The sequence below is a fragment of the Astatotilapia calliptera genome, chromosome 9 (assembly GCF_964374335.1).
Source record: "Astatotilapia calliptera chromosome 9, fAstCal68.1, whole genome shotgun sequence".
NCBI lineage: Eukaryota > Metazoa > Chordata > Actinopteri > Cichliformes > Cichlidae > Astatotilapia > Astatotilapia calliptera.
In genome coordinates, this window is record NC_137430.1 from 9,919,323 (window position 1) to 9,939,830 (window position 20,508).

The 20,508-nt window shown below is 41.0% G+C and overlaps 1 protein-coding gene, 1 long non-coding RNA gene and 1 pseudogene across 2 annotated transcripts; 2 read left to right on the forward strand and 1 right to left on the reverse strand.

The window, feature by feature from the left end:
* Window positions 1-1,017: 1,017 nt before the first annotated feature.
* Window positions 1,018-7,140, forward strand: LOC145431038 (uncharacterized). The gene is made up of 4 exons (XR_013911410.1): window positions 1,018-1,363; window positions 4,394-4,554; window positions 5,152-5,275; window positions 5,698-7,140. It is a non-coding gene; the product is annotated as an uncharacterized LOC145431038 (long non-coding RNA).
* Window positions 7,141-7,421: 281 nt separating this feature from the next.
* On the forward strand, window positions 7,422-11,515 carry LOC145431111 (kinesin-like protein KIF1B; annotated as a pseudogene).
* LOC145431037 (uncharacterized) lies at window positions 10,460-18,064 on the reverse strand. Its single transcript, XM_080306343.1, has 4 exons — window positions 17,324-18,064; window positions 15,825-15,928; window positions 14,246-14,842; window positions 10,460-13,894 (listed from the first exon to the last, which is right to left on the reverse strand). The coding sequence occupies exons 1-4, from the start codon at window positions 17,370-17,372 to the stop codon at window positions 13,217-13,219; spliced, it is 1,428 nt and encodes a 475-aa protein (XP_080162469.1). The 5' UTR covers window positions 17,373-18,064; the 3' UTR covers window positions 10,460-13,216.
* Window positions 18,065-20,508: the final 2,444 nt, after the last annotated feature.

The following is a 20,508-nucleotide window of genomic DNA, read 5'->3' on the forward strand; positions in this document are numbered from 1 at the left end:
CATCGGGATCACGGTCCTGTTGAAGCGGGATAATTGCTAAAGCTCACAGTTGCATTCCTCTATACTCAATATGATGGAAAAAAACTATTTTAACAAACAATTAAAAAATGAACAAGTAAAAGATCTACTATAGCCAAAAGAAGACCATTTACAGACTATAGCCCTGTGAACAAGTATTTGCCTCCTTTCTCATTTCCTATCTTATTCCATATTTGTCACACTTACACCTTTCACATCAATACATTTATAACATTAGACAACAATGTCTAATATTCAACGGCAGTTTTCAAGGGCAAAACGCTATCCAAACATACTTGGTCCTATATGAAAAAGTAATCACACAGAAAACCTGATACCTTGTGTGTCACCTCTGACACCAACAACTGCAGCAAGCGTTTGGTGCTAGAGGTCACATTTGGACTCTGGACCTCTGTGGAGTGTGCACATGATCTCATTACTGTCTAAAAATCCAAGGAGTGCTGAATCATTGAAAAATACACAGTAACAGGTGTGTAGCATCGCTAACTAGGTAGCAACAAGCCTCTAACACAGTGTGTATGCTAGCGGCTAATCTAGCAAACAAATGAACAGAGTGCTTTTAGCTGTTGCACAAGGATAAGATGATAAACTGTGTGTCTTTTTTATAATGACCTGCTTCAATTTACCTTAATCCAAGGAGTGCTCAGTGTGGGTAAATCTGCCATGAGCAGATAAAGTGGATGAGTGGGACTAGGTAGGTGTGCCGAAAACAGGCAACAAAGCTGACGCTGAAGAGTGTGCTGAGAACATAGTGGCGCCGCCAGCAGGTTTCCGGCTAGCAGGAAGACTTTGCAGTAACACCTCCAACATTGGCAGTCCCATTTTGTGAAAGCCAATAAAAAAATAGCTAGGTTTCCATGTGTCATTTGTGTGGAACAATGCTGCACAACAAGCTAAATAGATTTAAAAAAACGAAAAAAATTGTTGAACAACAGAAGATAAATGTCCTTTTTTTCTATTTCCAACTGGCTGGCTGTGTGGTGCGCAGCCTTAAGAGGCCAGCATTCAGACCCCAGAGTTTAACGGCCAAGTTCGAGTCTCTGACGGTCGGTCTGCTATAGCGGGGTAGGCCGAGCGAAAGACGAAGCTCCGGGCTCCTCCTTTTTTTCGTTTCTCTTTTTTTCATTCACATTTATTTACATTTATTTACATTTATTTAGATATCAAGCTGCAAGTAAAAGCTCAGGGAAACACTTTTAAGGCGCCCTTTAAGGTACCCTATATATGTCCTTTCACATCTTATCACTTCATACAGTGCTATGGACCAGTCTACACCTGCTACTTTCTGCACAAGCTTTTATCACACAAGACCCGCTGTTTACAGGTAAGAAACACAGTGTCAGTAATGTTAAAGTGGCTGTGTGGAGTAGCACAACCACTGCTAATATAACACTTTTCACATGCATTTCTACATATTACAGTGTCTTTTACCGTCTTTATGGTGCTAGCTTAAAGTCATGCTGTAAATGTTAGCTTGTAGTCAAACATATTCCGACCATGTTAGGACAGAAATATTGGCTTCTATCATGACTAGTTAACAGAGATGTTAACAGCCCACGCGTTACTGTAATCCGATTACTTTTTTCAAGTAACGTGACACACTGTTTACAGCAACACTGTTTACAGCAACAATACTGCACAACAAGCTAAATAGATTTAAAAAAACGAAAAAAATTGTTGAACAACAGAAGATAAATGTCCTTTTTTTCTATTTTCTTCTGGCCGGCTGTGTGGTGCGCAGCGTTAAGAGGCCAGCATTCAGACCCCAGAGTTTAACGACCAAGTTCGAGTCTCTGACGGTCCGTCTGCTATAGCGGGGTAGGCCGAGCGAAAGACGAAGCTCCGGGCTCCTCCTTTTTCCAGCTTTTTTTTTTTTTCATTCACATTTACACTGAAGCTGTGTTCACATTCATCCTTTAATCATGACAAAACGTGAGGAATCACACTGAGGTGAGACCTTGACAACAGACAAATCAGAAGCCGACACCAATGATAAGAAAGAAATTCATTTACAGACACGTGAAAAAGCAGTTTAAGGTTCTAGATCTGGATGATTACAACACATCATTATTTATTTAAAGCAACCCAAAATGCACAAATGACTATAACCAAGTACATCCTGTGATTCAGCAGCTGATGGAACCAACTTTAGCAGCAAAAACTTGAGTTAATCATTTTTCATTAGTGTTTCACAGCCAGAGATGGGCAGTAATGCGGGGTAAAGCGTTACTGTAATCCAATTACTTTTTTCAATTAACGAGTAATGTAAGGGGATTACTATTGCAAAAAAGGTAATTAGATTACTGTTACTTTCCCGTAAGCACGCTGCGTTACTGCGTTACTGAAAAATTTTTGGCCAGAGTGCCTCATGACAATAACAGCTGTGTGCAGATCAAGAATGGATAATCTATGGAGGAGTGCAGAGAGAGTATGACCGTGCAGCGTTTAAAGCGTGGAAGTACTGAGCTTACTTTGAGTTTGATTCCGTAAAAAGTGACAAAAACTTTTAGAAACTTCTTTTTACAGCGAAAAAACCCTTAACTTCAGAGCAAGCACCGAGTACGCTACTACGGGATTGGAAATTCACAGAGAGACTCGCGGATTCTTCCACAAATTTCTTCTAGTCAGGATGTTGCATATAATTTAATTTTTGCTTGATGCATAAAGTAAAAAGATTCAAACTAATAAAACAAGTTTTAAAAACAGACTTTTCCATTTGATTACATTTTGTATGATGGATGATGCAGAAAAAGTAGAATTGGGCTGAAAGATCTATTGCTTTATTACCTATTCAGGTCATAAATCATGTTTTTAAAAAGTAACTAAGTAATTAATTACTTTTGAAAATAAGTAATCAGTAAAGTAAGGGGATTACTTTTTAGGGGAAGTAATCAGTAATTAGTTACTGATTACTTTTATTCAAGTAACTTGGCCAACACTGCTAGTTAAGTTAGTACCATAGTTAATACAGTTACGGGTAACATGATAGTGCTAACCCATAACCCTGAACTCTGTAATACTGTAAATGATGAGTGATTTAAGTTAACACTAAACATTCAACAGTGTCTCCTGAACATTTATAATCAGGTGTGAGTCTGGCTGCATTGACTTTTGAAGATGCAAATTTAGCATGATGGCTGATGGTGCTGTGTAAGCTTCTACTTACCTTCTACACTGTGTTTAACACACATTTCAGAATAGCAAAGAGGAGCACTGTTGCTTCATCCTTAATACTTTAGAGGAGAACTGGACTGCAGATCAAAAGGTCCTTAATAGCTTTTTGTCCTCCCCGACCCTCAAAGCCAAACCAGCCATGAGAGCTGATGGGACAGGATTTGTAAAAGTGACATTATCAGAAAGAAAGGGGAGCAAGAATACTTGATATTTGCATTCTTTAGAGAAAAGTATTTGAAAAGGCTGTCTGCTGTTTTGGATTGATGTCGTTCTCCGGAGGCTCAAAGAAGTAGGGCAGTGTCACGGTCCTTTTGGCAGCAGAAAGCTGCTGAGTGCTGGAAAGAAGCACGGCCACACCAGCTGAAATGTCTCACTGACACAGAAGCTGTTGGCCATCCTCTGTGTTGCCACTGTCTTCACCCTGCTGTTATTAAGTGTCAATAACATACATTTCTATGGAGCTAAGCTTGATGAGCGATGCCTTGTTGGCTGACATTTATGTCTTTGAGCGTGTGAGAAGTTTAATAATTATAAAACCACATGAGTTTGACAAATGTCCTTTTAACCGTCAGCTCATAGTGAAGCACACTGAGCCACCCGGAGCTATAATATCAAAATAGAAGCTGCTACCTTTGTCAAGAGTGGCTGGATCTGAGTGCATACTACTTTCAGTTATTCAAATTTTGCTGAATTTGTTCAAAGTCCTGTCTATGTGCAGAGAGTGTCTTCCAGAGGAATGGTTCTGTGGGGATTGTGATGTTCTACATCACGAACATCAGCCACTCCACAACAGAGAAAGTGTTATTGATGTTTTTAAAGCCATTCCTCCAACCACATGTAATTTTGGTTTTCATATGTGTCTACAGCCAGTTAGAAAGAATCTATTTAAGTGGTTTTCTCTTTCTTGGTAGCTCGCATTCTGCCAACAGTAAAGCTTTGAAACTGCTCCTGTGGGTTGCGTAAACTTCACAGTATCAGCAGGAAAAATCGTGATTTTAATCGACATTAATAGTAAACAGCAACCTGCTATTTAGGTTTCTGTGATGGATTTGAACATAGTGTGATGGAGCATGTTTTCTGCCCTTGCTGTACAATCAGAACATGGTATTGCTTTAACAGAAGTCATCTGTGAAGGCAGTGGTGTATTATTCATGTTGTTTCTTTTTCTTTTTGGTCCAAGGACGTTATGATGTGCACCAGGCGATACACAGATGTCAAACATGGCAGCAGCAGTGCAGCCCTGATTTAAAGGACCTGGTTAGGAGTGGATATTGGCCAGCATCTGTCAACATGTCTACTCTTTACACTTTAGACCTCTTGAGCTCCTTCCTGGAACTAAAAGTATTTTCTCCATGATTCTCCAGGGAAGCTTTTGCAAAACTGTTGGAGCGTGGTACTACAGTGGCTTGCAAAAGTATTCGGCCCCCTTGAACTTTTCCACATTTTGTCACATTACAGCCACAAACATGAATCAATTTTATTGGACTTCCACGTGAAAGACCAACACAAAGAAGAAGTGGACCAACACACGTGAGAAGTGGAAGGAAAATCATACATGATTCCAAACATTTTTTACAAATAAATAACTGCAAAGTGGGGTGTGCGTAATTATTCAGCCCCCTGACTCAATACTTTGTAGAACCACCTTTTGCTGCAGTTACAGCTGCCAGTCTTTTAGGGTCTGTCTCTACCAGCTTTGCACATCTAGAGACTGAAATCTTTGCCCATTCTTCTTTGCAAAACAGCTCCAGCTCAGTCAGATTAGATGGACAGCGTTTGTGAACAGCAGTTTCAGATCTTGCCACAGATCTGAGGGGGCGAATACTTTTGCAAGCAACTGCAAGTGTGGGGGAAGGCTGAGTGAAGTATTTCTTTGATATTGTTTTTCAATAAGCAGATGCAAATATTTACTCCTCTGTTATGTTTCTGTACATACAGACTGGGCGTGCCAAAAGCGATGCACTGCAGCACAGCTTTCTGGATGAGGAAGAGCAGCTGTGCTGTGATGTCAGCTTCAGCTGCCCAGCATGCACACCTGAAATGTTGGCGGTTTCAGTTGATGGTAACAGAAAGCTATATCACTTTCAGCAAAAAGAAAGGTGCTCATTGTTGATGTTCTTTGTGTTTGTGCCTTCCATGGTTAGACTTTATTGTTTCTCTGATGTTGCTCTGATGACCGTGACTTTTTTGATGCCGTTTTTTTGTTGAAACCAACTGTTGTCACCCTCTGCTGCTCAGTGTGCTGGCTGTTTTCTCGGGAATCTCAACCACAAGAAAGTTTATACGAACGAAGCTAAAAAACCTGTGACAGTTTGTGAAACGTCATTAGCAGCAGTGAAATAAGTTAGTTAGTGAAATGATAGAGGCTATTTTATGCTGGAAAAATTCTTCCAGCACAAAGTGGCCCACTAAACGGAATTTTTTAATACAGAAATACATCTAATGATAAAAAGCAGAGAATTCATTGTCTGTTTTCCATTGCAGAGCTGGGATGCTCGTCTCCTCATGGAGCGCTCTCGAGCTGTGAAGTGTCCAGATATCAGCGCTCACCTGGCTGGTACCAAGAAGGTTCAGCAAGTGCTCCCCAGACCTGGAGTCCTGGACAGATTCTTCCCAGACCAGCCTCAAGCTGTGCAGCAGATCCGAGCGACATTGGCTGACCTCTACACTCTAGACATGGTGAGAAAAAGGGCACGGTTTGTTCATTGTTTGGAAAATTTGGCATTAGATAATCCTCACCTGGGTGTTGCTGTTCAGTGTAAGCAATATCATTTGCATTTTATTCCTCTGATTTATTTCTCTGTGGCGTTTATGAACTCGTATTTCTTAGGCTGGCTTTTAAGGAAGGAGAAAAGGTATGTATCAGTTGGCTGGGAAGAAAGATGGAGGTGGAAAGGATGTGCAAGCTATGGGACAAAGTTGCTGAGACTAGGTTAAAAAGAGGTGAGGATCAGTGAGCAGGAGTGTGGCTTTGTGCTGAAAAGAGCACAACAGATTGTCTGGAGAGAAGGTGAAGGAAAGTCAGCTGAAGCAAGACAGTTTGTGGAGTTTGTGTTGGACTGTATGTTATGCTGGGAGCCTGGGGATTAGTGCACTTTGATTCCAAGTTAATACTAGCTAGTGTTTCTCACTGGTTTTTGGGTGGTGGAGTAAAAGGGATTGGTTGGTGGCTGTTTCTAATGTTAGCCTTTTCTTGGTTTTCTTACAGGCAGGGTAAAGACATGGTGATGAATGAGTGTGTGGGCCGTCTGCTGAGGACCAAGAGCTCAGGACAGTCAGACGGGGGCGTCGCAGCAGGAGTCACCGTGCTCGACAACCCTCTGCTGTTCTGAGATGTCACACTCCTGCCTGCACATACAAACCACACTGAAGTCAAAGTTCCACCTGCACCTCCACCTGTTCTTGCAACAGCATGAAAACTGACAGAGGTGAGACAGAAGAAAAGTTCTTGTCTATTTTTTTTTTTTTTTTACTAAGTTAAGGAATTAAGTTAAGAAGAGTGATTAAATAAATAGTTTCTTGCATTTTTGATTTAATGATTGTGTTTAGGATTATTTCAGAAACATGTTTAGAGGATCTTTGTAAGCCTGTATTTACTTTAAAAGAAGGGAAGCACTTCTTCATCCTACAGAAAAGGTGACACATTACAGATGAGTTCATAAAAAGTGTCTCTGTCACTCTTTCAAGGCTCTGTCACTTTTTCTTTTTTACTGGAACAGCATGGTAAAGTAGGCCTAGGCTGACATCTTGTGGCAGTGTGTTGTTACTACAACATATGAAATTGTGTTTCTATTGGAAATATAATTCAGCACCACTGAGCCGCTCTCTCAGTTACAAACTGAACCTGTTTTGTAGACGTATAAATCACTAAGTACAGTGAAGCTTTTGGTTTTGTAAAAGTGTTTCTTATTCTAAATGCATGTTGATTTTTATCAGGGTGAAGAGCAGTTAGCAGTGCATTCATGGACATCTTTAAACTATTAATTGAAGAATCTTTGGTGATGATGGCATGAACTAGAAGCGTGAGCTCCAGGTGAGACTGCACAGAACAACAAGTGTCCTTAAACTGCATCAACTGATGACGTCTTACAATTTTATTCCACTGTGTGTTTTTATCATTGAATGTTTCTGTCTTTGTGTACATGTAATGCAGACACTAAAGCTGAGCCAGAACTTCATGCTGAAGAGAAGGATTCTTTTAAAATGCATGGGGGAGCAAGCGAGTCAGATACCAAGGGCACAAAGATGAAGCAGGTCTGATCGGAAACCGTTTATTTCCAGGCCAGGGAGCACAAATAAAAACACCCTTAAAAGGTTCCCTCCTGCTCAACCGCGTCACTCCCTACGGAGAGAAGATCTACATGACCTTATCTGCGTATCTGGAGGTCAGCCGCTGCTCCGCCGTGTTGTACCTGTTTGTACGTGTTTTTAAGTCTCTTGATGTCATCGTGTCTAACACACACCCTTTATCTCCTCTCTGCAGCTGGACCATTGCATCCAGCCTGCCATTATCACCAAAGACATCTGCACGGTCTTTTACTCCCGAGACGCCAAGATTTCCCCACCCCGTTCTCTCAAGAACCTCTTTGGGACTGGATACTCCAAAACTGCTGACTGGTAAATCTGGGCTGCTGCACTGTGGCCATCTCTGTTTCACAATCAAAGATATCTGCCCTGTTACAAAGTTTCCTTGTTCAAAACTTCTGCTTCATTATAGCAACCGAGTGACTGGGATCTACGAGCTGAGCTTGTGTAAGATGTCTGACACTGGAAGCCCAGGTGAGCGGCCATGAAACATGTTTAAAGAACGGCAGCTGTTTTATCATAATTCTGTGGAGAGCTTCATCCTAATGAGGGCTCATGTCCTGAGCAGGGATGCAGAGGAGGAGGAGGAAGGTCCTGGACACATCAGTGGCTTATGTGCGTGGAGAGGAGAACCTGGCCGGCTGGAGGCCCAGAGGAGATAGCCTCATCCTAGAGCACCAGTGGGAGCTGGAGAAGATGGAGCAGCTGCAGGAGGTGGGGCCTTAAAAGATTCATAAAGAAATAAATCTGTTTAATATCGTAGAGGGAAAAATGACTTTTCAGCTCAAAGACCAAAGTGCTATTCTAAAAAGTTTTTTCTTAGAGTACAGACTTTACATGACTAACCTCCCCTCTTCTCCCCACCTCACATTCGCCCCCATCTTTCGTCCAGGTGGAAAAGACCCGTCACCTTCTGGGAGAGGCGGCTCCCGTGGGAACAGCTCCCACCACCAAGTCCCTGAGTGAGTCTCTGTCCCCCAGCGTGAGCTCCGGCACTCTGTCCACATCCACCTCCGTCTCCTCGCAGATCTCCAGCACCACCTTTGAAAGCGTGAGAAGGAGCTGGCCACCAAGGTGAGAAAAACGTGGGCTTAGTGGGCGTTCTTGTTGCTGCCTTCTTCCTTCTCTGCTCGGAGCTGATCGGTCTTGTTCCTGTTGTGTTGTAGTGCCTGCGCCTTCTGACACACACCTTCAATACTGAATACAAGCAGCTGGTGAACAGCATCAGTGACTGCAAGGTGAGAAATAATACAAAGAAATAAAAAAATAGCCTTTCTGTGTCACATCAGGGAGTTCCTATATTGACGTCTACCTCATCCTGCTGTTGTTTCACTTCAGCTTTCTCTCATCTCACCGATCGGACGTGATCCATCCGTGACGAGCTTCAGCAGTGCCACCCTCACCCCTTCCTCTACCTGCCCCTCTCTCTCGGACTCGCGCTGTGGCTCCATGGGCCAGAAGTAAACATATTTTTAGGAACATTGACCTCGATCTGCAAACGGTTATTGACAGGTTATCTATTTGATTCTAACTTGGTGTGATTTGTGTTAAAGGACCCCTGAGAACAGCTCACGTGCCTCCAGTCCCTCCTGCTCAGACTGTGAAAACTTCCCGATGGTTCCCACTCTGGAGACCTCCTACCTTGCGCGGGCTGCAAAGAACGAGTTCCTGAACTTGGTGCCTGATATTGAAGAAATGCGACCAGGGTGAGTAATGCCATATTAACCCAAATACTGTCACTATGACATGTGTCTCACAGACCAAATGTAAGTCGACACTCATGTTCTCTAGTTCAAGCAGAAATGATGTGGATCGATTCAAATTCCTGAGCCTGGATGATTTCAGCTGGAAACAAACCAACTCTGCTTCTTCTTCAGATAATTCAATTCAATTCAATTTTATTTATATAGCGCCAAATCACAACAAAAGTCGCCTCAAGGCGCTTCATAGATACAGAGAAAAACCCAACAATCATATGACCCCCTATGAGCAAGCACTTTGGCGACAGTGGGAAGGAAAAACTCCCTTTTAACAGGAAGAAACCTCCAGCAGAACCAGGCTCAGGGAGGGGCGGGGCCATCTGCTGCGACCGGTTGGGGTGAGAGAAGGAAAACAGGATAAAAGACCTGCTGTGGAAGAGAGACAGAGGTTAATAACAGATATGATTCAATGCAGAGAGGTCTATTAACTCATACTGAGTGAGAAAGGAGACTGGAAAGGAAAAACTCAATGCATCATGGGAATCCCCAGCAGGCTACATCTATTGCAGCATAACTAAGGGAGGATTCAGGGTCACCTGGTCCAGCCCTAAATATATACTTTACCAAAGAGGAAAGTTTTAAGCCTAATCTTGAAATCTTGTCTCCTGAATCCAAACTGGAAGCTGGTTCCACAGAAGAGGGGCCTGAAAACTGAATGTGTTCACTGACCGGTGTTGCCAGCTTTGGTGGCTCGTCTCCCGCTCGAAGAGGACCAAAAAGAGAACAATACAGTGTTCAGCTGCCTGGCTGTGCTCTACACACACAGCCCTGCTCTGGTACAGTAAAAACCACATTTACATTTGTTTACATTTCCAATGTAGAGGATGAGTTTAGATCACTGTGGTCCAAGCTTGTCGTCAGTTATAGAAACTGGATGTTGCACAGGAAAGTGTTTCCTTACATTTATTTTGTGTTGACAGAAGTCTTTGATTCATATTGATTATTAAAGAGCAGCTGTTCACATGTTTAGAAAGATGCTTTGAAAGGAAAAACTTCCAACCAATCATTTCTTTTATTAAATGTTAAATCAGTTATTCTTACAATCCAACACATGCAGAAACTTTGACATGCTCTGATGTAAATCTTGAATTACTTCACATTGTGCATTTTGTCCCTAAATTTTAAAAATATTTTTAATTACACTTTTTTCTTAAATGTTTTTATTTTATTTTTTTTATCTCTTTCAGGTCGTGAATTTAATGAAACCCATAGTTGCTGCTTCCAGTCATGTCGTGGGCAACAAGGATGTTGATAAAGGTGAAGATTTCTATGGCCACATGCAGAATAACTCATCAGATTGCATGTTAAAATTCCTTTGAATGAACCCTCATGACTCAGAGCTTCATATCTAATGTCTCTTAGCATCGTGCACAGCACTCTCATCAGTATTTGGTTCTTTTGTAGTGATCTGTCTCCAGTGTTGACCTCTAACTCTCAGTTTGTTTCTCCTCCACAGAAAGCCAGAACATTTCAGTAGCACTCATGAGAAAGTTTGCCCAGAACCACAGTGCTGAGGTCCAAGCAGCTGTGACCTCACTTCCTGCACAGCAGAGACCCTTGTTAACGTGCATGCCGTGTTTACTTTTTCTTATGTTAGGAGTTCGGGTTCACCATCCTGTGTTCTGTATTTTGATTTCCTGCTTCACTATAAATCGCTGCTGCTGTTCTTTACGCGGTTTGGACACACTTCTTGCTTTGTTCTCAAGAGTGTGAAGTAATGGATTTAATCTGCTAAGGAGAGTTTTTCATTCCCATTGCTCTTTGGGAGTCAGCGGGCTTTAACCTGTGGAGAAAAGCGTGTGCTCTTGCTCCTTCAAACGGTTTTCTTCAGAGATTTCTCACTGTTTGTACACATGCTGAGTGGCTAGTTTTGAAAACACTTACTTTACCTTTACTACTCTGCTCAGAAATGCAACCTGTGACCTTACACAGCCCAAAAACTTATCCTAAAACATAAATTAACAAGGACAGAAGCTTTTTACAAATGCTTCAACAGTGTAATTCTAACAAGGTATGCAATACATCTAATGTCAGTTCAGAGGTATGAAGTGATGACACTTTGACATCACTGAATAAAAGCAGTCTTGTCATAATAAGCTTTGCTGTGGACAGTTGGCGCGTTCATGTTAAACTTTTTCTTACAAATAAAAAAGGTAATCAGATGTTAAGTTTGTTCAGTTTTAGTTGTTCTCATTGTGTTGCTCCTCAGATCTCCCGTTGTCCCTGAGCCTGACTAAAGCCCGGCAGCTTGTTTTCAGGGCATGGCAATACAGATATGAGCTAAATGTGACACAGCAAAGAAAAATCAGAATCAAGAAACCCTGAGCTGACTTTCATGGCTGCAGACGTGACATTAAGAGCCTCACAGATCAAAAAAGTATGGGATTTAAACTGCTTCTAGACCTGCACACGTCTGTTTCCAGGGCAGGATATCCATTCCAGTGCAGCAGAAGGAGCGGTCAGTGTGGACCTCGGTGCTGTACAGGACCTCCTGGAGCTGCTTGTCTCCTGGCATCTGGGCTTTCACTCGTATCTGAAGGACAAAATAGGAAAATCAAGTTGCTCTCACTGTCACCTGATTTCCACAGACTGCCATCTGACCACATCCCTGCAGTTGGATCCCACCGCCGTACCTCTAGGATGGGTCTTCTTGGTGTCAACCCAAACCACCCTCTCCTTCAGCTCTGAGCTGAATATATACACATGATTGCTTCTTAAAAAACAAACAAAAACAAAAAAACGTCCCCACACAGAGTGAGACTCAGTCTTGGATGCCCAGATCAGCCAGTGTGGTGTCCAAGAAAGGGAAGGGTTGGTTTGCCAAGTTGGGCTGTACCTCGATGGGCAGTGTCACCAACATGGGGATATCCTGCTCCAGTCTGACGCGCAACATCTTGTTGTGGGACCCCGGGAGCTTCCTGTCTGCCGATCCGCCTCTCCGTCGGCCTGCTCCACAGTCGCCGCCTCCTCCAGAGAGCGTTTTGTGTCGTCTGCTGCCAGCTTGACTTGCTGATCTTTATCTCAGGAGGCAGTGGGTTTTTACCCTCTCCCCCTTTGATCCTGTGCGTTATCGTTTAAAACTCGCTATCTGCATCTTTTGGCTCCAGCACGTCTTTATTGTTAGAGTTGTTGCTTGCTGTGTTCTTCTGCAGGGTGCTGATGATTCATTGTTCTGCTTCTTCTGATGGTAAACGCCTCTGGAAAGCCTGAATATGTGAGCGCGTCTGATTCATACACAGTTCTGCTCTGCCCCTCCGGACTGATATATGCAGCCAGTGTGAATGTGTGTTATGTAATACTCACATGTTAGGTTCATTAGACTGACACAAGGGTGATGCACGGATGTTGGTGTTTTTAGGTCCAAGTGTGAAAGTGGAAGAAAGACAAATTCTTTTGAAATGTTAAAAGAATGTTGGAAATTTGATCAGAATACAGTAAAAATGAGAGAAACAGATATTTTTCTCAGATCATTGTGTTAAATTGTCATAATCGCCATGTTCTCTTTAAGACTATCAGCTCTACTCTAAACAACCCTGAAAGCCTCTGCTGACACATGTCATCAGTTCCTTTCTTTCTTTGTAAACAAGGTCGAGTCTGTCAGGTCAGCAATAGTACTTCCTACAGATGACCCATCAGTGTTTATTCCATGACTGTAAACATGTTTCCATTTGTCACTTCAGTCTTTACTCTGAAATACAGGAAATGACATCATGGCTCAAAATCTTTGTCGTTCAAACAATTCTTTATTTAACAATATTTTAACTTTATTTAACAAAATACATTCAATAAAAACTTAAACAACAGAAAACTGATTTTTAATCCAACCACTGAAAAAAAAAGGTAACGACTGAACACAAACAGAAGAACAATTTATAAAGATTAACATTGAACTATAGGAACAGTTTGATTCACAGCCTCATTTGAACTTTAACTTAAACTTAAGGAGAGCCGACCTGAACTCTGTGGAGCCTGATCTCCAGGGTTTTAAGTTGGACTCTGAAACCAGAGGATGTCTCTCTCTCTTCAGATTCACTCTGATCCTGTGATGGGAATGATTTCAGCCCTGCGTGATCGCGCTGATGTTTGCACAGAGCAGATGATGAAGTGAATGTTTTGGCACAGTGGTAACAGTGAAACAGTTTAGTAGTAACGTGGGATCGTTTGTGTGCAGAGTATGAACTGAGATTACTGAAGCTCTTGTCACACTGCTCACAGCTGTAGTTTCCTTCCATGTGTGTACGTTCATGCTCGTTACAATTACCTGACTGTGAGAAGCTTTTGTCACAGTGTCTGCACTTGTATGGTTTCGCTCCTGTGTGGACTCGTTTGTGTCTTTTAAGCTGACTTGCAGTGGTGAAGGATGACCCACACTGATCACAGAGGTGCTTCTTGACCCCACTGTGAAAGAGTTCATGTCGTTTTAACTCAGCTGATGTGGGGAAGCTTCTCCCACATTCTTTGCAGTATTTCAGTTTGTCTCCAGTGTGTTTACGTTGATGTATTTTTAGGCTGGCTTGGTGACTGAAAGTTTTTCCACAGATGTCACAACGAAAGTCTTTCCCACCACCACAGCGATGACAGGGTTGAGAAGTGGATCCATCTGTGTCGCTCTGCTTCTAAACAAAGACACAAAGACAGTGTAAGTCAGTCCTTCAACACTTTTATCCTGAAAGTCGCCTGAAATAAAGAGCATCTCTGCAGACGTCCAATTACATTTTACTGTTTCAATTAACACACTCAGTTTACTGGGCTACAATAACTACAATACTACCACCATAATACTACAGCAATACTTATTTAATATTACAGTAACATCTGACTTACACTTAAATGAAATGAAAACCTGAATAATGGCTCAGAGCTACTCTTCGGTGCAGTAGAAGTGCTAACATGCTAACACAATTTAATGAGCAGACTTGTTCCAAACAGTCAGACTGAACTTACAAGAATAAAATAAAAATACAAACCTCACAGTAACTGCACTTGTAGAGTCTCTTTCTGGTGTGGATCTGTTGGTGTTTTCTCAGGTACTGTGGAGTTTTAAAAGTCTTCTCACACAGGTCACATTGATAAGGTCTCTCCTCAGTGTGGGTAAACATGTGGTGTTGTAAGTGTGCGTCTGTTGTAAAGTATTTACCACACTGATCACACCAGTACACATCTTCTCCGGAGTGAATGCGTAGGTGTATATTTCGGTACCCTAGCTGGCTGAAGGTTTTTCCACAGATGTCACAGCTGTATGCCTTAACTCCAGAGTGGGTAACTAGATGTCTCTGCAAGTGGCTACTTCGAGTAAAAGCTCTGCCACACTGATCACAGCTGTAAGCTTTAACTCCACTGTGGACGACTTGGTGTGTTTTCAGGGCATTCTTCCAGGAAAACGACTTTCCACACAAGTCACAGCTGAACGGTCTCTCTCCAGTGTGGATGAGCTGATGTTGTTTTAGTTTAAACTTCCAGGTAAAATCCTTCCCACACTCGTCACAGGTGTTTTTTTTCTCTCTCTTTCTTCTGTGAGGTTTGTCGGCCTCCTGAGAGCGCTGACTTCTCGGTCCACGTTGGTCCTGCAGTGACAGAGATACAAACAGAGTCAGTGAGTGAAATGCAGTCATTGAACAAACTGAAGCTTCAAACTCCCTCCATTAACACTAGTTTTAAACCTGAAGGTGGAGTGTGGCACCAAACACCACCAGAACCTGAACGACTGCAGGTGCTGATAAGTTGCGGTCGCGGTATTTCAACATCTAGTTAGCAATACAGAAGACGAGCGAGAATAAATGGAGTAATATTTTTTACGTGGCAGGTAATTTCAAATGCAGCGATTCTATCAGCCCAACAAACATCAGTAAACACACAAACTGTTTGTGTGCAGTTTGTCTCACAATGTGATGTAAAGACTGCAGTAAAATCCTCTGCAGGTTAGTGCAGGATAAGCAGGCAAGTTTACTGTAATGTGATGGATTTAAGTAAAGAACAGTGTGTGACTGGTGCACAGTGACTGTGGTGCTCATGTCAGAGTTAGATTACATCAAGTGTAGCAGAGATTAACTTAAACTTAAGCTCATGATGCTGACATTCATTCACTGAGCTCCACCCACATATCAACAGTATAGTGTCTAATATAAAGACAGTGTACTGTCAGTGTAGAGAAAGGAAATCAGCCAGGACAACTCGTGAAACATCTGCTGACATCTGGTTGAATTCACAGAGAGCAGCAGGTCAGCTGATCACAGCCTGCACATTAAAAAAAATCTACTGGAGCTCTCAATAGAAATGATTGTGAGCTGTGACCCTTTTCCCCACACTGAGCCACTACAGCTGATGTTAGGGTTGAATCCTGCTGAATCCCACTTTAACATCTTCCTGCTCATTTTGATGTTTAGAGGCAACGTCACCGTCTAAGATGTAGGCATTGTATACATTGTATACATTATTTCTACATTACATTAATATTGCACAAGGTTCACTTAGTTTAGCATAAAATATACATACTGTATCAGTACTTCAGCTTTTAATGGAGTATTTCTTAACACTAGTATCTGTCACCTTCTGTGTTGAGCTCATTGTTTTCTCTGCAGTGGCTGAGCTGAGTCCAAGTAGCTGAAATTTCCTCTGCTGCTCCGTCAGACTCTTCTCCTCCTCCTGATCAGCTGGGACACAAAACAGAACTTTGTTAAGCTCCACACTGCACTGAAGAGTCAAAGTGTCTTATATGTTCATCTGAGAACACACAGAACACATTTTAGCTTCCTTGGGTGGACAACTTGTTTGAAACAAACACAAAAGGTTTGAGCACCGATACCAAATTCAGCAGTATGGCACACCAGTACCAGGAGAGCAATTCCTCTTTAAAATATGCCCTGGCCAAGAAAAAACCCGACAATATACGTGTGCCGTGAGAAATGATAGATAGATAGATAGATAGATAGATAGATAGATAGATAGATAAAATTTATTTCAAACATGCAAATATAATTGAAATAACAACAGAAAAAAATAAAAATAACAAAACTTAAAAATCATCAAGTTTTCATGTAAATATCTATGTCTACAGAATGTGTGTGCTCGAAAAGGAGTAGGGTGAAGTTTTCTTGTTCCTACCCCCTTATTTCAAATTTCATTGCTTACAAATCCATATCCAGGATTCAACATTATTTGATCATATATTTAACTATGTACAAGTCTAACACATTGAACATACACAAATAAAACCATTTTCAGCACGTAAACCAGAACAACAACAAACTACATTTTTTACATAAACTAATCACTCTGTTTATAACAGCCGCTTAATCTCTGAGTTTATTTTCTATCTATGTGACAAAAACCTTAATGAACACTTAAGGTTGGGTTACTCAGGCCTTGATTTATAAAAAATGAGGACACAATGAGACAACTCAGTCACTGAGAGGAAGATTTCCTATATTCATGCAATTTATTATATTTTGAACAATCGTGTGAATTTTTGTATTGATGTACTTGTCTTGATTTCATCTGTATATCCGAGTGGGTGTAGAAATCTGAGCCATCATCTGAGTAAGCCTCATCACAACTTTGCGCTGATAAAGGCAGCTGTGTTTTAGCCTGGAACACATTTATTTTTACATTTCTCATAAATGTATTTCATTATAGCACTTTTACCGCCAACATGTTGGGTCTTTTGGAGCCGGAAGTGACCTTATATGGAAGAAGGGTGGCGCTAGCTAGCTTAGTTAGCAAGCTGCATTCATAAGCTGTGCAGGTGCCACAGAGATGCTAAGTAGCCTTAATAATAGACTAATAAAACAACACAAACTCTGATTACAATGAGCTCATTTAAAAGCTTTCTTCTAATAAAATTCTTTTCTTCTCTGTGTTTCACAACCTTTTGCTGATATCTTTCTGTAAATTAGTTTAAAGCAGCTTGAGTCAATTTAGTCAGATTTTTTTTTCCAACTTGTTCACAAAAACTTGAGAAGAGACACCGAGGAGAGCAACAGAAAGCCTCATTCAGGAGCTAAACTCAAGATTAACTAGACTCGGATTAATATTAGCTCGATACTTACCTTTAAGTGTTAAATCAGTCTTGACAATAATCGGAGAGAAAAACGCCATAAAGCGGGAACTCGGCTTCTTCTTCTTCTGCTCTTGTATTTTTTGGCGGTTAAAGCTTTAAGGCGCATTACCGCCACCTGCTGGACTGGACTTTTCATGTCCCAAACATCATCAATTGGGCACAAATTTGTTGGAGTTTCTGTTAATAAAAAAGATGGAATTCAAGGATCTTGTTATTTGGTTTGTTCGTTTTCACCATTTACTCTACAATTTTCTGCCAGTGTATAGCAAACCCCACAGCTCAAATCAATGAAGAATTTAGTATTTTTAACATATTGCTTAAGCTGGAACCAGCAGCTATATAGGCCTAATTTTTAATCCAAACATGTGATAGAGGTTTACCACCAGGAGAAGCAGACTGTAAATAAAAGACTGTGCTACTGAAAACTGTTAGTCTGACTTTGGATTGTAAATATGTTTCCATTTGTCACTTCTGTATTTGTATATGGCTCAAACTATTTGTTATGAAAGCAAAACAAACAAACTGATGTTGTATAAATTGATTCAGGATTATTTACTTCGAGTCCAGAAATCATAGCTGTCTCATCAGATCCAGTTGTGACATTAGCTATAGTTTCCGCGGAGGGTACTTGGTTCTGTATGACAGCACAGCTTTTAGGTTGAATTCAAGCGCTTGAGTACAGCCTGATAATTAGAGGCCTGCAAACTGTTTGCTGATGAACTTTGGAGGTAAAAGTACAGACAGCTATAGAAGACACAGGACACGAGATGGGTTCATTATTTCTTTTGAGTTCCATGTAACAATCCGTAACTCTGTAATTAATGAATGTGCCATTTAATCTTGGCTGCAGCCAAGATTAAATGGCACATTCATTAAATGGCTAAAATGGGTTGGCTGCCGTTCAGCATTTAGCACAAGTCAGCTTTTGATCAGAAAGTTTTCTGGTTTGATCCCTGGCTGCTCCAGTCTGCAGGCGAAATATCCTTGGACAAGATTGTAATCCCAAGCTGCTTTCTGATGCATCCATTGGAGTGTGAATGCTTTATAGAGTTTGTGAAACAGTTGTACGTGTGGTCAGATTGTTTTGTATTTGTGTGTGGATTGAAGCACATGTCTGAGAGCACATCAATCACGGCACATATTTTTTAAAATCTTAGTTTAAATAAAGTTTTTGATTATTTATTATAAAAAAGAGATGATATATATATAATGCAGTGGGCACTCTACCAGCTAACATGTCAGTTAATTTGACACATTGATTTATTTATCATTTCTTTTTCTCTCTCAGCTTTTCAGCTCCATATTTTTGCCATTTCTTCCACACTCAACTCTGTTCTACAAGGTGAGCCCACAGTTAATGTAGGAGAGGGCAGGTGGCATTAAGAGATTTGATTGGGCAATCTAGGGCCCAGTTAGTTCTTCCTTTTGGTGAAAGCTGGGCTCTTCAGTTCAGCATGGCACAGCTCCAAAGATTCTGCAACATCAAACCCTCTGTCTGCTAATGTTACATCACCTGGGCTGAGGCAGTCCAGGTAATTGCAACAGTTTCTTGAAATTAGTTAATTCAGATATAAACAGAGTGACAGTTTACAGATTCAAACATGTCTCAGAGAAAACAGAAAAAAACAGTAAAGCCCAACTCTCCTCTTTGTGATCAGGAAGACAAAATTCAACTTCCTGATCAAGTAGACAAATCATTCAACCAGCTTCTAGAAAAGGAAGATATTCAAAAGTTGAAAGAAATGGAACTCCTAGAAATGCAGGGAAGAAACTTTGAGCTCCAAGCAAAGCTTGATAAAGCACTAGAAAAACTAGTGCTGAAGGACAAAAAGAATCAGGAGCTGCAAGTAAAGCTTGATGAAAGACCGCACACAAATGAAGAGTTTCTTCAAGAAAAAAGGCTACAGGAGATAAAACAGAAGGAAATGGATTTCAAGCTCCAGGACATGGAGAAACACAACAAAGGCTTGCAAATCAAGCTTAATGAAGCTCTGCAAAAAAAATTAAGAACTCCTCCAAGAAAAACAACAACAGGACATGAAGCAGTGCAAACTCCAAGGCATGGAGGAAAAATACAAAGCGCTTCAGGTAAAGCTTGATAAAACACTGAACAAAAATAAAGAGTTGCTTCAAGAACAAAAGCAACAAGAAATTAAACAGAAACAAACGGACTGCAAGCTTGAAGACGTGCAGGAAAAATACACAGCGCTGAAAATAAAACTTGATAAAGCCAGAGGTGGGACCAAGTCATTGTTTTGCAAGTCTCAAGTAAGTCTCAAGTCTTTATCCTCAAGTCTCAAGTCAAGTCTCAAGTAATGTCAGGCAAGTCAGAGTCGAGTCTCAAGTCACTGGTGTAAAAGTCCGAGTAAAGTCACAAGTCTGAAATTTTGAATTTCAAGTCCTTTCGAGTCTTTAAAAAGAAAAAAACAAAAAAATAATGTTGCAGTTATGCTAAATGTAAATATTAGACCATGTAATTTTTAAATCTGTGTTTTTCTCAACACATGACAAAATAGTGAACGTAGAAAATATACACAAATTGTGAAATTGCACCTCTTTAAAATGCAGCTCAATTAAACCTAGCTCCAAGGATAATTTTCACCGACAGTTCTGAGATAAGCTGCATGTTATTCTTGGATGCGGTTGTAGGACCGGTGTCGTGCCAAAGTAGGTATCCCCGACAGAATTTGTTTCCCCTGTGCTGGGAGCATGCAGGAAGTACTGATGTTTTCATTTTGTGAAAAATTAGTATCGTTACATTACCATTCAGTTTGAGGGTTACAACAGAAAATTATATATTTATTGCTCACGGGGTATCAGATGGGATTATTTTAATAAACCATAAACATTTTGGCTAATAACTATTTTTATTCTCCTGTAACTTTATTATATAAAGAGCTAAATCCTCCAAAGTTTCAGGAGAAATGCGTCATAATAAGAAGTGTTTGTGAACGAAAAATCAGCAATGTGGGATACTGTTTGTCCGTGATTTACACAGGGGGAACAAATTGTGGCAGGACCAGCCTGATATTATTTGTATCCCACTATAACTTCGTTGTATAAAGAGCTAAGATCTCAAAAATGTCAGGAGTAGTCAGTCATTATAAGAAGTGTTTGTAAACTAAAAATCAACAATGTGGGATACTGTTTGTCCGTGATTTGGACAGTCCAGCG